This window comes from Amborella trichopoda, chromosome 2 (genome assembly GCF_054954075.1).
Source record: "Amborella trichopoda isolate Santa Cruz 75 chromosome 2, AtrichopodaSantaCruz75HAP2 v2.0, whole genome shotgun sequence".
NCBI classification, from domain to species: Eukaryota; Viridiplantae; Streptophyta; class Magnoliopsida; order Amborellales; family Amborellaceae; genus Amborella; species Amborella trichopoda.
Genome location: NC_142337.1, coordinates 60,590,935 through 60,607,050, shown reverse-complemented (window position 1 = coordinate 60,607,050; position 16,116 = coordinate 60,590,935). Strand labels below are relative to the sequence as shown.

Genomic DNA, 16,116 nt, shown 5'->3' with positions numbered 1-16,116 from the left:
ACTATAAAATTATTTTTATTTACCATCGATATTTTTCTTTAAAATTAGGTGTGCCCCATTAAGATGAAGATAAATATCAATTTTCATCTTCGTATGATTGATAAAATAAAAATAAAAAATAAAATACTCTGACCTACTAGATCTAGATCACATGGTTAGTGCCTTGCTTGTGATATTATGGCTGAGTCCATTCCAGCCATCCATTCAAACATAGGAAATGGGAGAAGAAAAAATATATATAGATGGTGAAGTATAAGAAGTTTGCCTTTTGAATATTTGGATGTAGTTTCTATAAGGTTGCAACCTTAAACAATCCAATTAAGGCGTACCTCCAAATTTTATCATAACATATAATTTTAGTGTAAAAAAATTATTAGGACTATCTTAAAATCTATTTTTATTTCTGATTATAAAATTTTAAACTCCAAAAAATAGTTAGAGTCAAGTAGATCTATAAATATATGAAAATTTTGAAAATAGATGGTCTAAATAATGTGTTATAAGATACATTATTTATGAAACACAATATATATATATATATATTTTCATATTCATCCATCTCGATGTCGAGACGATGGCTTTTCAATATTAAAACATCTTTAATTCTATTCCTATATCACATATACCTATTCATAATTGCCGATATACATAGAAGGGAAAAGGCATCGTGAGCTATACGTGTCCATTTCATAGGGAGGGAAAAGAGTACGCATACTGTCATCTTGGTGAGCACATTGCACACATACTCTTAGGGATACTGGTTTTTTTTTAATCTAATATTTTAAAGAGCAATGGCCCAATGCAACTGTTGTATCATAGTATAATGTAACGACACTTTTAGAAAACTATATTTGTAGTATTTGTATGATCTCAAATTTTGTACACACACTCTCTTCATCTCAATAATCAATCACTCAGAAAAAAAAATTCAATTTGAACCCGACATATGATTAAAATGAGTCCCTTCAAAAAAAAAACCTAAACTATTCATTTTATGAATTTCAACTTTTGAGCCTTTATAAAATCAAAATCATGTTTTTTTTTTTTTAACATTGTTCATCTAATGATAATAAAGCCATTCAAAAAAATTGAAAATAAAAAAAATCTTTCTAAAGCCTAGATCTACGTATCTTACCAAAATAAATGGCCTATGTTAATTGGGCTAAAAAGATACTTTCTAGATTGTTTTTTCATTTTTTCTTTTTTTTTATGATTGTTCATTAGAATGAAAAGAATGTATATTTCAAAATTTAGATCAAACACATGGCCATAAGATATTTTTTTAAAATTATTGCATCATATAACTATACAACGATTGCATAAAATCATTGCCCAATTTTAAAACCCACTTTAAAACACGAGTACTTTTCAAAAAAGAAATTGAGAATTTTAAGTTCCTAAACCTTAGATCTTACCCATCTAAACGCTCACTCTTGTTCAATGGTACATTAGCATGTGCAATATCATCACTACATAAAATTTCTATTTCTATTTGTGGTTGGTCACCAGGTCGTCGTGTTCCAAAAATGGGGTCCTCAAAAATTTTAAATCCACCGATTTTCAATTTGAATCATTAATCCAGATAGGAATGGGATAGGACCAAATCAATTCTAGGTCTTTATAGGTCAAGACCCGATTTCGCCGTACGAACCCTAAAGCATCGTTTCTCTTCTTTTTTTTTGTATTTAAGCTAGCATGATGTTTTTTTGGGTCCATTTAAGTTGTCACCCTATAAATTTTTATTTTTATCTTATTTATTTTTAATATATATGTTTTTATTTCTGTTCAAATCCATCTCGACCAGATTCGAATCACCATTCCGGTGGAACTATAGATTCATGGGTCAACAATCGGTCCCATGGATCCTGGTTTTGGAACTATAGATTCATGGGTCAACAATCGGTCCCATGGATCCGGGTTTTAAAATGCTGATTTTACCCGATTGAGTGAACAGACAATATGCTCCCGCAGGAACATATAATCTTTCGACCGAGGGAAAATCGTATCGCCCTTAATTTGCCCTCCTCTGCAGATCCTCTCCCTCTCCCTCTCTCTCTCTCTCTCGCTTGAAAGGGGCTAGAAAATATATCTCCATAGCCGCTAATATTCTACCCTCGTGAAATTCCTAATTTTCATGCTTCAGCTCTTTTGTGTTTCATGAATCTGTGGTCCAAAAACGACAAAATCAGTGATGGGTTTTCTCCCCTCTTGCTAGTCTGTTTGATTCATCACTTCCTTTGAATACAGAAAATGTTCACAAATGAAGGGAGACAAATAGAGCGCACCGGGAAGTACGGCACCCCCAGAGAACAATACCTTCAGGTTTCATGCCCCTCTTTTCTTCTTTCAACGTTTTGCTTTTTCTTCTTTTGCTCATCTTTCCCATGTAAAAAATAAAATAAAAATTGAGGAACTACATACAAAGATTTCACCCCAACTAACAAAGAAAAGTTTGGTTTAATAGTTAATGCAAAAAGTAAGATTTTTTTCTTCTTCTTTCTTTCTCTTAAAGAAGAGCTTGATGCATGTAGGATTTTCATTAGTCCTATTGTTCTTTTTTTTTTTTAATGTTTTTTGTTTGTTTATCTCTTTCATGTTTTGTTGTTTTTTTCAAGTTATGTGCCCCAAACAATCTCAAATTACTAAAATTACAAGAAATTTAACAAAAATTTACAGACCAAAAATGCTGGACTTCCGTCAAGATTAGGATTTACCCACTAAGGAAATTTGGGGCACATATACTTGATCACTTTATTAATATGTGCAATAACTCAAGTTTAGTTGAGCCCCAAATCCTAAAAAGGAAATATTTTTATTAAATTATATTTTAATTTCTTATTTCTTAAGGTCTTTGATTCCTTAATTTATTTATTTCTATTAATAAGAAATTTAAATAAAGGAATTTAAACCATGGTTTAAATTATTATTCTAAATCAATGAGATGCTGAGAAATAAATTCCTTTGAGTGCTTGACCTGAATCACTCATTTACAATAACCTGCTGTTCTTTGCAATCTACTGTCTTTAATTATACTCTCCCAATAAAGAATTGTTGCAGTGAGCGGATCATTCTGCTTGATTTTGCTCACTGGGCTTTCATCAAGTAAACTGCATGTTAAAAGAGATTTTATTTCAGAAGCTTTGAAGTTCCTAGGTGAAAGAGTTGATAATATTTGCATTATTATTGGGATAATTCATGACAGTTGTATCAATGTGATCGCTTTAACTCTTGGTTGTGAACTTGTTTTCTCACTGTATGTATTGCTTTATTGAAGTTTCACGTTACATGAAGCTGGGATTTTTTAAATCTTTCTGTGTTTTTTTTCTGGATTCATGCTTTTTATTGTGTATTTAAACTTTTGGGTACTTTATTTGTTTCAGTTTAACTCTGTATACTAAATGGTTTCTGAGCTTAATCTGTAATTCTCACTTGTTATTCTAGGAGCTGGTGACTCAGTTTCAGATGGCGACTGATGAAGGTAAAAATAAAAATGAAAAGAAAAGGAAGAAGGAGGAATTAAGTTTTGACCTTAATTTTGGATATCTTAATATACTATATTGTTTTATATCAATACTTTGAAGTTGAAGAAAGCTAGTTGAGATCTAGGCTCTAACTCAAGCAGAGATCGCTTGAACGAATTAAAAAGACAGAAAATAGTAGCACGTTAAAGAAATGGATGTCTGGTGGCGATGTTTCCTACAGAGTGCATGTTATTTTGCAGTCAGGAATATCAGTTTACTATGTTTTGTTTTTCTCTTTGGATAGATATTTGTATGTATTGTCGCACTCATGAACAAAATGATATTTTGAAGTTCAGCAGTCCAATATGGATATTATATGGGGCCACCAATTCTTTCTTTTAAGAAGTTCTATTGCGATTGAGTTAGAGTATTCTAAGTTGTTCTTATTCTGCAGAATCAAAGGAGAGAATAGTTCAACATTTGGCTAATTTTGCTTATGATCCTTACAATTACACATTTCTACGCAAGGTATGACTTGAATGGAAACCAATGAATACTAAGCATGAATTCACTATTCAGTTTGTAGTGATACTATTTCTGTTCTTTTCTCTGATATAAACAGTTGAATGTTTTGGAGCTTTTTTTGGATTGCATAACAGAGCCAAATGAGAAGTTGGTGGAGTTTGGGGTCGGTGGAATCTGTAATGCTTGTGTTGGTAAGTTAATCATCAATGTCCACTAAAAAAATAAGGTTTATATCATTTTTTGTTAGATAATTTTATTCTCAGAGGTCCCCAGTATGCGTTTTCTTGAGCAGAGTGCTTTGTTAAACTATGGTTGCCTACAGCCATTTCAATGAAAACAAGAAGGTTTTTGTTGCATTTTGGAATAGGGGGAGGTTTGTATAAGGTGCCCACCTTATACCATACAAGTAAGCCACACCTTTAAGATTTGCCAGAAGATCGAGTTCTGGTGTCGGAGACCTTACTATGGCTTGAAAATCCATCTTCAAGTCTAATTATGAACTTTGTATTTCCAAAAATGATGCAAATCAAGGATTATCTATAGGACACGGTTTCTATGCAGCCGGCCCACATATTGTAGAAATGCAGGCTTGGCAATAATTTTCTTTTTTTAAATATAATTTGATCTTGATTTTTAGAGAATATATAATCTTTAACATGGAGATCATGAATATGAGAAACAAAAATAAAAAAATTGAAAACTAGAAATAATAATTACATTAAAGTTACATTTGGACTGTTAGTTACAACTTTTTTTAGATGAACCACCTATGTGCATCCATCTTTAAGATGGATGCTTTATACCTGTGGACCGCATATTGTAGAAATGCGGTCCAGCCCGCATGAAACAATTTTCCTTATCTATAAATGCTTGAAAATAGAGGTTCCAGATAACCCGTTATAAGATGCATTATTTTTATGACTTAAGTAGTCTTTTTTTTTTCCCTCATATCTATATATCTTGATGTTGAGATGAAAAATTGGAAGATTTCCCAACTTTGGAACACTCTTTTTTACTGGATTTTGGAAATGCACTTACTTCTATAGTATAAGGTTGCAACCTTATATAAATTTTTTCCTTTGGAAAATGAATAAAAATCTATGGAATTGCAGAAGAATATAAGGCCCCAAGACTTCATAAGATCCCAAGAATTTTCATTTTTACCGTACTGTGCTAACTTAAGGGACACTTTGTTCTCATTCTGTTACTCCCTTGCATCTTGTCGGTCTCCTCTCCAAAGATCAAAGGGCTTTGACTTTGACGATTCATATTTCTTCTCTGGTTTTCAAATCAATGCAGATCCATTAAATGCGCAAGTTATAATGCAGAGTGGTGGAATCCCTTTGATCATAACATGCTTATCCAGCCCAGTAACAAACACTGTAAGCAATCTGACTAATAAGAAAATTCACTCTTATTCCTTTCATCTTAAACGATTTTCTACCATTGCTTTTTGGACTGAGGTTCTTTGCTGTGTTTATCAGGTCAATTATGCTCTCGCATCTCTCTACTATCTCTGTAATCCAACAACCAGAGCCAAGATTTTGAAGGCAGAGGTTGTGGAGCTTATTACGAAATATGCTGAAGCTGGGGCAGTTAGTGTGAGTTTCAGCAATCTTGCACAGGCATTCTTGGACAAGCATGTCGACCGATAAGAGGAGAGAGAAAGATTGTACTATTCATTTTGTTCTAATAAGAACATGTAGTATTCAATTTGTTCTATTAAGAGCATGCGTTCATCATCATCGTCAAAGTTTTTTTCTAACTTAATTAGAGTTTATTAAGAGCATGTGTTAGAAGTGTTAAATTTTGAATATGTCAAATGAGGAGACTTTCCTGTTCCTTTGGGGATGCTTGCAGAGCTCTCTCTCTCTCTCGTATGCATGCAAATGGACATGAACAATCCCTATCTGTTACTAACATGGCGCACATCCATTTCAAAGCAGCAACATGAGAACACAAAAACAATCAAACACAATCTGAGAAAACTTCTAAATAAAGTTCAGCTCTAATGCTCAATAATGAGAAAAATAGCAACATGTTACACTCATCAAGGGCAGGCTCTGCCAGTCTAAAACAGTTCCTACTCATCTTCCACAATCAAGTTTAATTGTTAGAACTGTTGGGGGGCAAAAAAATGTTATGGTGCTAGAGAAGCAATAGTCACACTATTATTCAAAGCCTTGTAAAAAAGGCTCTCACCCTCTGCCTATTTTATTCATTGGTCCTTCCCCTACCTTATCTCTAGTCCTCTACTTCAGTGATTATAGATTCAAGCCTGAGAACCACATCCTTCAGAAAGGTATTAAAACATGAGGAGCATACACCTCTCATCAGCTCTGCATATTCTCTGTTTTCCTCAATGTGAGAGCATTCAGGGGGTGGAAAAGATATTGCTATGCTCTCTTTGTGCTTGATTCCACAGGCTGCCAAAATGGTGTGGGTACAACGCCTAGCGATCTTCTTGAAATGACTTCTCCCTGCACCAAGACACAAAAACTTATGATTCAAGTGTTGTGTATTCCTCTGAGAAGAATTCAATGAAAGTTCTCAAATTTTTACAATTTACAACAATATTTAGGCACCTCACTGTCTCTCATTCGCTCTCATGCATGCACCCATGAGTGCATGGCCACTCGCTGTCTCTCAGATTCCCTCTCATGCATTCACAACGCACATCCAAAGTCACTCCCAAATAGTATATCTAACAACCAAGAGCTTGACATCACAAGAAAAAGAAGTCCATGAAACGGGTATGCAGAAGCTTGCATGATAAAAAGCACAGCCAAAAATAAGGCCCGGGCCATTTGTGGGTAGGGGATTGATCAGCTGATTGTAAGCAACAAACGGGCCCCTCAGTAAACTATATCTGATAAGCTCCACAGGGATTTGCTATAACGAGGAGTTCCTGTCCTGGTTTGAGCGCATCAGACCCAAGTTAATGATGTGCAAGACGGGAATGAATCATGAATACTTTCACATACTTTTTACTTTGCAGGCACAGGTAATCAGATACAGGTGAAGAAACACAAATTTTATTTGAAGAGGTTGCTTTCTTATTTAAAGGGCGAATATCTTAAAAAAAAACAGAAAAAAAAGTGGAACGGTGAGATGTTATAGACCATTTTGAAAATTTAAGGGATTGAGATGATTTTGGTCAACAATTTGAGAAAATTTACAAAGTGGTCAAATGCCAGCAAGAAAAGAAAGTGCATCATTATTAGGAAACAGATGTTCCTGAGTCAGTTTTCAGGAGAATTTAGCCTGCGAAGAATGAATTTTCTAAATTTAGAGGTGCATGTCATAGATTCCCCATGAAATAACAATATTCGTTGATTCAATTGCATCAAGTTACATGGCACGTTTAAGAGGTACAACTCAAAGGGATGAGGGCAGCTTTCCCTAATAGACAATGTCTCTCAATCCTCCACCTACCAGGCCAGGGTAGAAGTAACATAATTGGAATGTCTTAGGACAAGTAGAAAATATTTTTCTAACAAATAGCTAATGCCACAGCTCTTTCTTCATCTGTGATAAAGAGATGCTCTTGACAATGTAGAATTAATAGCAATTAATCTTAAATCTCAAACTGGGTTGTGCAACTTCAGGAGAACACATACTTTTTTGGAGATGTCATGTAACTTATGAACCATGCCGTTTTTCTTCGCAACGGAAGATGGGGTTTTGCTCTAAATGGTTGACAAAGGTTAAATAACTTTGCACAGGCCTTAGATGAATATAATGAAAATACACATATAACTTCCCAATTAACTCAATTTCCAGGTATGGGCACTGACTGCCTATCTGAAGGCATTATTACAAGTGAGCAATGATAACACCTGCTGCAAATGATTTGTTATGTAAAATTTGAGATTAAAATTGGTCCCTTAATCCTATAGTCCACATACAATGAGGAAACAAAATATATGTCCAAAGCCTCCACCATCATCATTTGCAATATCTCAAACTCTAATTAGGAAATACTTCCAAATAACATAGTAAAAACAAACACAAGGTCCTCATTTGCATCTCTGTTGATGACCACATTTCACTTATCATTCTCATATTATAAAGAGAGATGCAAAAAATGAGTTTGTCAACTGAACTATATCTATCACAGTTGATTAAATAACAAAACAATCAAGCCCAACCTCAGCAAAATCAGTCAGTCATCACCATAACAGCAATCAACATCTAGTAACAACTAATCAACAAACATTACCTTTATGGGAAAGTGTGCTATAATCAAACTGACTATAGAAAACCATAGTCCACTCAATCATCATCATTCAGGTAAAAAAAAAGAAAAGATGGGCAGTGGGACCCGCCACGAGGGTCATTCCCTGTTCTGGTAAATCCCACTCATTCCACCCAAATGGACTATGGTTTTCCGGCAGGCATCGATTCCAGCATACTTTTCCTTCACTATACTTTATGCCTCAATCCAGTGTTTAAAAATTACGAGCTTGGGTCAGGACCTTTGTGATTCCAGAGGACAAACTTGGAACCCCCCAGTCTCCTGCCAAACCCTAAATTTTCAGACTCAAGACTTGCCTGAGTCAGACTAGATGACTCAGGCTTGGGATCCTGGTAAGTCTGAGCTGGAGTTCAGGGTTTTAAACATTGCCACAATCCATCGCAAAAGGAAGATGACATACCTATTATCCCATCCCTGAGCAAACCATTTAAATGGTCTTTCACCATGGCAAACACTAGTTTCTTGGCACCCTCAACTCTTCGGAAACCATTTACATGAGGCTCTGCACAAGATGACAATGGAGCACAAGATCCAAAAACGGCCACTTTTCCCTCATCTGAGCTATTATTAACAACATGACAATCTGACCTCCTTGAATTGCTCAATAAACCAATTGAGGCCTCTGGGTCTTCCATAAGCCTGGAGGAACTCTCACCAAGACTTGGTTTCCCATTCCCTAAAGCATCAAGAGAGGCATTGTCAGCAATTTCATCTGTTTGGGACATTCGGTTATTTGAGAGCAAAACATGGATTTGGCGTCGCAACCTTCTTCGACCTGATACAGTTGAACGAGACACTTGTGACCAAACTTCAGGATAAGGACTTGATTGTACAGGTGAAGATCCCATGGGTTGAGGGGAGGTGAACCCATCTCTGTCATTAACACCCGTAGACTGCTTGGAGTTTAAACCAATATCAATAGTGGCTTGGTTCACCATAGAATCCTGAACTTCACCGGGGTCATTACATCTACAAACATCGCAGTACCAATTACCATCGGGTACTTCTCTCCCCAGACCGACACAATATGTATGCGCAGAAGAATCACAAATGTCACAAAGTAACATAAGATTATCATCGCCACCTTGCTGGCACTCCATACAAACAATATTTGCATATGGGTCAAGATAACCCCTTAATTCTTCTTCTGAAGGTTCATAAACCTGTTGATCACAGTCAACCCCTGATTAAGAAGTTGGAGCTATTTCAATGAATAATGGTACAGGTAGTTTACAGATAACACAAGATATCAGAGGATATGAACATATAAAAAAGTATCATTGATTTGGGGTGCAAATTGGATGTGGGTTGGGACCCCCCAAGTGGACCCTGTGGGCCAGTCCAGGTACACTTGACCAGGACCCCACTTGCTTAGGATCATACACATGCATGCACGCATGCACCGACGGGGTATTTGAGGCTACACCACTCTAATAGTGAACTTAGAATTTCCTACACCAAATATTTTACTACAAAATGCCCCTACAAATTTAAAAATTACAATAACAAAAATTTGTTTAAAAGAGCTTCTTTGACTTAAGAACAAAAAATGCATATTTGTAACTTAAGTTATTCCTCAAATTCAAAGATGATTAAAAAAAGTGAAATAAATATTTTTAAATTTGAAATTGACTTTTGGAGGGTTTTGTAATGACAAAAATACCATTCCTATAATTTGTAAACGAGTTAATAGATCTCCATCGGCACCATTTTAGGATCTTTAAATTTTATAATTAGGGGTTATTATAGATTTTAGGCCATCATAAGGGCTTACCGGAACTACATCATTTGGCAGGATTTAAAGTTGTTCCTTACTTTGATTGTTAAAGGTTGAAGCCTTATATGGACCACATCCATTTGTATATAAATTATCAAACTGGACCTGACCGACCTCCGGGTCCAATCGACCTGGACCAAACTAAGTCAGGGTCAGAGATGAGTCTTAAACCCTACGAAATCATTAAAAAGTGATGGATACTTGTATCATTTAGTGCATGTCATAGAACGAAATTGGATAAAAGGAACTCATCATTGATCTCCATAGATGGATTCTCAATTCATATATGTTTGAAATTATGAATGACAAATTACCAAACGTATAAATTCGGGCTTGATTGGTTAACATGAAGATAACTACAGCAGTTCGTCTGAAGGTTGAATCATCTCATTGAACTACCAAAAAAAAGAAACAAAAAGAAAAGAAGAAGCAACATATCAAACTACTGTCAAATTGCTTCTGCTAAATTGATATTTTATTGAATACTCTAGATGCACCAATTTTGAAACCCTGGAGTAGAACTAATATTCAAATGATCCAGCCAAGTCTTTCCCAAGATTGTGTGATTATTACAAGAAGTTCAGTTGTCTAATTCTACCAAATTTATACAAGTAATGTAGTCACTACTCATTAATATATTTTTGCTATATTGGAGTTGAGAAGGTAAAATGCCGCATAATTTTATGTGCTTTGTTGTTCAGAGTCTATAGTCTCTCTTGTAAAATAAATTGGATGTCTTAATGGAGAGATGGAGCACTTTAACGATGCACACATACTATTATTTGTCATGTTAGACTTACATTATGAATGAAATAGAAGTTTCTGTACATCTCAAAATTAGTTTAATAACTGGGAAATGGAAGAATAAAGTAGCAGATGATAAAACAGAGTTATAAAGAGAAGTCAAGACTGAAACCAAGTTTCAAGTTATATATGGAACAGAGATGTAAAAACACTACCTGATCACGCTTGGGTATCCTAATTGACATGCTCCTTACTCCTGTATCCACTCCTCCAAACTTATTTATGGACACAAACCTTTGCTTACATATCGGGCAGCGAGATTCCACCTTCGACCATTCCATTATACACCCAAAGCAAAAGTAATGATCACAACAATTCAAGGAACCACGAATACTTCCCTTTCTCTCCTCTGAAAGACATATACCACATATCCTCTTGCCCAAACAACTTGCCGAGCTCTCAACCTTCTCCTTTCCCTTTCGCACTGCAGATCCATCTCTCATTTTGCATTCCTCATCGTGCCTTTTTGAGGAAGACGAATTTTTCCTAACTCTGGACAATTCCATCTTCTTGCTTTCTTCGAAATGGCCTTTCAAGGAAGATGAATTTCTAGGACGACTGCGTAGAACAACACGGTCATTGGCTTTTCTTGCAGGTTCAATTTCATCATCAATTTCCTTTTCAGATAGTGTGAAATCCGGGTCTGATTCAGAAACCTTATAATCGGAATCAGATAAAGCTCTTGGCTTTGCAATTCTTTTGGGTCTTGATTTTGTACTTCGCCTTGCTTTCGATATCTTCTTTCCCCTGAGGCTTCTTTTCTCGATTACAAATTCATCATCATCGTCATCAATGTAGTCATCGTCATCGTCATCCCAATCATCATCAGAAATGGACATCACTCTTCTCCTAACCTTTTTGCTCCTTGATTTCTTCTTTCTTTTCCTGGTTGGAACTTTGGTCTTTCTTTTTCGAATAGATTTCTTCGCTGAAACTTTTTTCACAGATCGAAATCCCTTTGAAATTGCAATATCCTCTTCATCCTCCATTTCATCTGAATCAGGTCTGAATTCCTCCTCGTCTTCCTCACTCGAAACCCTAACCCCGGACCTTTTGCCTCTGTTTCTAGAACCGGACTTTCCGGCAAACCTTCTTCTGGGTTTTGCCCTCGACACCTTCCGGTTTCCCTCTGACTCACTGGTCGAAGAGAAATCCAAGCTTCTCTCTGTTTCATCCCTCGATGAGCATGAATACCCGGTGTAATCACAGTCATAATCGATTTCTTCTTCTCCTTCTTCCGGAACAAAATCCTCATCTGAATCATCAGAATCCCCATTTCGAGAACTTTTGGGCCTCTTTCTGGCTTTCCTATTATCAATTATTTTGCCCCTGTTCCTCCCCATCAAAACCATTCTGCAAAATTATCTTAAAAAAACAACAAAAAAAACCAAATAATTGAAAACAGCAATCACTCCGAGCTCCCTGGGTATGAGGTGCTAAAAAACGAAGGCATCGGCTTAAAGACTTAACAGTGACAATTATTAATCCGGCCTCTCCAAGCCTGAATCCATCGCCCCTTCTCCTCACCATGAACGCACATCTCCTAGAATCGAATCAATAGCCCAAAAACTAACTACTAAAACGGCTGGTATTGCCCCAAAGATTAATGAAAAAAATACAACGTTCTAAGTCTAAACTTTCAATAAATGTAGAGAGAGAAAGATAGGTCAAGAGTTGAAAGAGAGAGAGAGAGAGACAGGAGAAGAAGAAGTCACGGGAAATCAAGGTCTAAAATGGGTACTAGTTTTTCTATGTAATTATGAGAGAGAAAAATACAAAAAATGGTTTTTGTATGTTACGTTTTCTAATATATAAGGGAGTTTTTATTTTTTATTTTAGCTTTCAAAGAGTTAGAGAAATTTTTTTTTAAAGTTTGATCTTGATGAATGGAATAATTGCAGCCACCCATTTTCACATCCAATAATTCAAATTAATTACTAAAAATCTCATTTTATATGTTATTATTATTATTATGGTAGCGTGCGAAGGAGACGGGTCGGTGTGAAATGTAGGCGTTTTGATTCGGAGCTTTGACTGGAAGGCACTGCCTGCCTAATCATCTCCCTCTCTCTCTCTCATACTTTCTCTCTCTGAAATTGGATTTGGATTTGGATTTGGATTTGGATTTGGATTTGGGGTGGTGGCATTTATGTACCAACGAGGGGCAGAAAGTCGTAATCGCGTACTTGTTTGACTAAACTTGATTACTATGGTCTCCTGTTTTCGTATCCTTTGAATCTGGGAAAATTTAGATTTGATACCCCCAGTTTGTACTTTCAAAATTTGGTAAAATTATAAAGACCCCAAATTGTACGTTTAAAACTTTTTTCTTTTTTCCCGTTTTTTTTTATCCCACACTATTAATCAATACTATATAACTCAACTCTATGTTTCTTGGCAACAACCCCTCGATTAAAGAAGTTAATTTTTTAACCAAAATGCCCCAATTTTAATGCATATTTCTAAAGCTTATGCTCAACATGTGTGGATCCGGCAAAAAAATGCTTTGGACCAGCTTATGATGGTCTTGCACAAAAATGTACTACATGGAACTAGGGTCAAAGAAGGTATTTTGGTGAAAAAAGAAAAAAGAAAAAAACTTTTGTACTTTTGGTGGTGGTTGAGGAAGGGGGGTTGGCCTATCCCTTGAATTTAGGGAAGGAAAAAATTTATATAAAGTTGGCATCTTAAAATGTAGAATTAGGGTGCAACTCTAAAATCTTTTTCTTTAAAAGGTTGTTTTGATGTTATAAAACCATCTAATTGATCATCTCGACGTCGAGGCTTATAAATATTTTTAAATCCTAAAAATAGTACATATTGCAATACATTATCTGGATTGACCATTTTCAAGATCTTTATACGTTTATATATTTGCTTCATTTGAACTATTTTTAGATTTTATATTTAAAAATAAAATTAGATTCTCTGACCAACTAAAAATTTTCGACATCAAAATTTCATCTCGTGACAAAGTTTGGAGGTGCGCGTCACTTTGATTGTAAGGTTGCAAGCTTATACAAACCTCACCCTTTAGGGAGATCAACAGACCTTTTTTTCTTTTCAAAAAACCAATATATTTTATATTTTTTTCAGATTTTTATAATGAATATCATATTTAAATTTCAATGCTTTTTTTATATATCTGATTAAGCCCAAGTTTTGAACATCTATGTTTTTTTTACCATAATAGATTATAAAAATATTTAAAATATAACGAAATTAAATAAAAATATCCAAAATACCCTTATAAATCTCAAAATTTAAGAGGTATTTTGATTATTTTAATTATTTCAAAATATTTTTTGATATTTTTTTTTACGAATGTGAAATGGTGAGGAGTATTAACTCCCTAAATTTGAGAGAAGCTTAATATGATCCACAAAGAAAGAAAGTTAAAATACAATACGGATTCTCAAAAGTGGGATTTGAGCATACATGGTACATTTTGTAATTATGATAATAAAATGGGTTTTTTTTGTAAATTTCCCTTGAATTTCTTTCCTATATCTCTCTCTTATTGTCCGATTAAGTGTGCCAATCCGGCTCCAAACTTTGGGGCATAATTCTGATTTTCTAATCACCATTAATTTCAGATACGATAGCCCGGTTTGATTATTAATTGTTGCAGTGACTTGCCAAGTCAAAAGTAGATAACTGGTTTTTTAAGAAATATGCAAAAATCAATATTGGATTAGTGTTTGCTGGACAAACTTGGTAGATTTGATTTGTTTCTAGTTAAATAAAATTGGTTATTTTTGTAATATATTTTATATTTAAAAACTATTATTCATATATAAAGCTTTTAAAAATCTATCCAATTGGTTCTAAATTAGATTGGTTTTGATTGAACAGACCCCTCTCCAGTTTGATAGTCATGATAGTACTGCTTTTTAGGTATGAGTTACTAGTGAATTTGTGAGCAATTGGCGAATCAAAAGGGGGTGATCTTGCCAGCTAATCCACACAATATTTTATTTTTTTACCGTTATCTTTTCTAAGTGTGTCCATATAGAAACGTTTATATAAGGTGTCAATCTTATACCAGCAAGACACACCTCAAAACCCCACCAAAAGGGTGTGTTTACTTCAAAAGCTCTCTAATTTATTATCTCGACATTGAGATATATGGATATTAAACAAAAAGAAAGGATTTCAAGTCTTGAAAGTAGTACATATTATAACATAATATTTAGTTCGGCAAATTTTCAAGACTTTAAAGCGTTAATAAATGTGCTCGATTTGGACATTTTTTAAGCTTTGAATGTCATAGGAGCGGTGATAGATTTTCAAGAGTTTTCAGCACCAATACTTGGCAAGAGTTGGACAAGAGCCTTCTTAATTGTTGATGTCTTAAATAAACCGCACTACATATATAATATTTTCTTTATTATCTTTTGCCTAACCTAATGTTGTATAGGATATACAATATACAAACAATTGGGTTGCAAACAGTTAGCTAAAAACTCCCCAACCCAGGACATTAGATTGCCCACTGTTTTTTGTTGGATGAAAGATTGCCCACCGAATGGTGGAAGGCCCTTTGACCAAAAATGGATTCTTCTATGCTTACTCTCCATACCATATGAGTTTTCCTTCTTCGCAAATAGAAAGAAAGTTGTAATTTGAGAGCTCAACCCAGCTGAAGTGTTCTCAATAAAATCTTTATATTGTAAATTAAGCCACGGCCTATATTTTTGTCCCATTAGCAAAAGTTTGGTCTGTCAAAGTTTCAAATGGAGCAAGGGTAGGGCTGGCAACAGGTTAGGTCGACCCGTGACCAGACCCAAATGGACTCGGATCCAAACTTGAATAGTGTTCGGGTTTAATATTTGGACCTGGACCCAATGTCCGGACCCGACCAGCTGGATCGCGTCTAAGCGTTGTGTCCCGGGTCGGGTTCGGGTCCATGGCCACCCTAGATCTAAGGGCTTTTTTTATGGCTGGTGATTAGGGGCAAGTCTCTTTCCATGGAACGACTAAAAAAGAGGGGAGTGATTATAATTAATGTTTGCTTGTTGTGTAAGGGCAATGAGGAGACAAATGGCCACTTGTTTGTTACACTATACCTTCAAAATCCTTATATGGGGACGGATGCCAAAGCTATTTTACTAGGTTTAGCCCACAATTGGCATCCATCAATTTTCATAGTAGACTTTTCATATTCTTCTCCAAAACAAGGGATTTGACTGTGGCACATGGCTACGATCGTAATTATTTGACATATCTAGAAAGAAAGAAATAGAAGGTTATTTGAAAGTAAGGTCAATGAGATGGGTGAGATCAAGTCT

The 16,116-nt window shown here is 35.2% G+C and overlaps 2 protein-coding genes across 5 annotated transcripts; one reads left to right on the top strand and one right to left on the bottom strand.

Moving 5' to 3' along the window:
- The first annotated feature begins 1,382 nt into the window (after positions 1–1,382).
- On the top strand, positions 1,383–5,829 carry LOC18445142 (ARM repeat superfamily protein). Of its 2 annotated transcripts, none has more exons than XM_006855286.4 (6): positions 1,383–2,322; positions 3,442–3,478; positions 3,916–3,989; positions 4,084–4,177; positions 5,286–5,368; positions 5,471–5,829. In XM_006855286.4, exons 1-6 carry the CDS (start codon positions 2,251–2,253, stop codon positions 5,639–5,641), a joined length of 531 nt encoding a protein of 176 aa, XP_006855348.1. In that variant the 5' UTR covers positions 1,383–2,250; the 3' UTR covers positions 5,642–5,829. The 2 variants fall into 2 exon arrangements, 1 of the variants encoding a protein (XP_006855348.1); XR_016049885.1 differs by having other exon boundaries at positions 1,648–2,322; positions 4,121–4,177.
- Positions 5,830–5,978: 149 nt separating this feature from the next.
- Positions 5,979–12,370, bottom strand: LOC18445141 (uncharacterized). 3 transcript variants are annotated; one of them, XR_016049884.1, is made up of 3 exons: positions 10,981–12,370; positions 8,645–9,427; positions 5,979–6,466 (listed from the first exon to the last, which is right to left on the bottom strand). XR_016049884.1 is itself a non-coding variant. In XM_006855285.4 (3 exons), exons 1-3 carry the CDS (start codon positions 12,175–12,177, stop codon positions 6,231–6,233), a joined length of 2,196 nt encoding a protein of 731 aa, XP_006855347.1. In that variant the 5' UTR covers positions 12,178–12,370; the 3' UTR covers positions 5,979–6,230. The 3 variants fall into 3 exon arrangements, 2 of the variants coding, with proteins under 2 accessions (XP_006855347.1, XP_088715220.1); XM_006855285.4 differs by having other exon boundaries at positions 8,645–9,407; XM_088859094.1 differs by lacking the exon at positions 8,645–9,427.
- Positions 12,371–16,116: the final 3,746 nt, after the last annotated feature.

What these genes read in the sequence shown, in the direction of transcription:
- LOC18445141 (XM_006855285.4), bottom strand. Translation starts at nt 12,177, where the DNA reads ATGGTTTTGATGGGGAGGAACAGGGGCAAAATAATTGATAATAGGAAA. An exon ending in GGATACCCAAGCGTGATCAG is followed by an intron (nt 9,408 to 10,980) that starts GTAGTGTTTTTA and finishes TGTGATCAACAG; the next exon opens with GTTTATGAACCTTCAGAAGA. An exon ending in GCTCAGGGATGGGATAATAG is followed by an intron (nt 6,467 to 8,644) that starts GTATGTCATCTT and finishes GTCTTGGTGCAG; the next exon opens with GGAGAAGTCATTTCAAGAAG.
- LOC18445142 (XM_006855286.4), top strand. Translation starts at nt 2,251, where the DNA reads ATGTTCACAAATGAAGGGAGACAAATAGAGCGCACCGGGAAGTACGGC. An exon ending in TCAGATGGCGACTGATGAAG is followed by an intron (nt 3,479 to 3,915) that starts GTAAAAATAAAA and finishes CTTATTCTGCAG; the next exon opens with AATCAAAGGAGAGAATAGTT. An exon ending in AATCTGTAATGCTTGTGTTG is followed by an intron (nt 4,178 to 5,285) that starts GTAAGTTAATCA and finishes AAATCAATGCAG; the next exon opens with ATCCATTAAATGCGCAAGTT.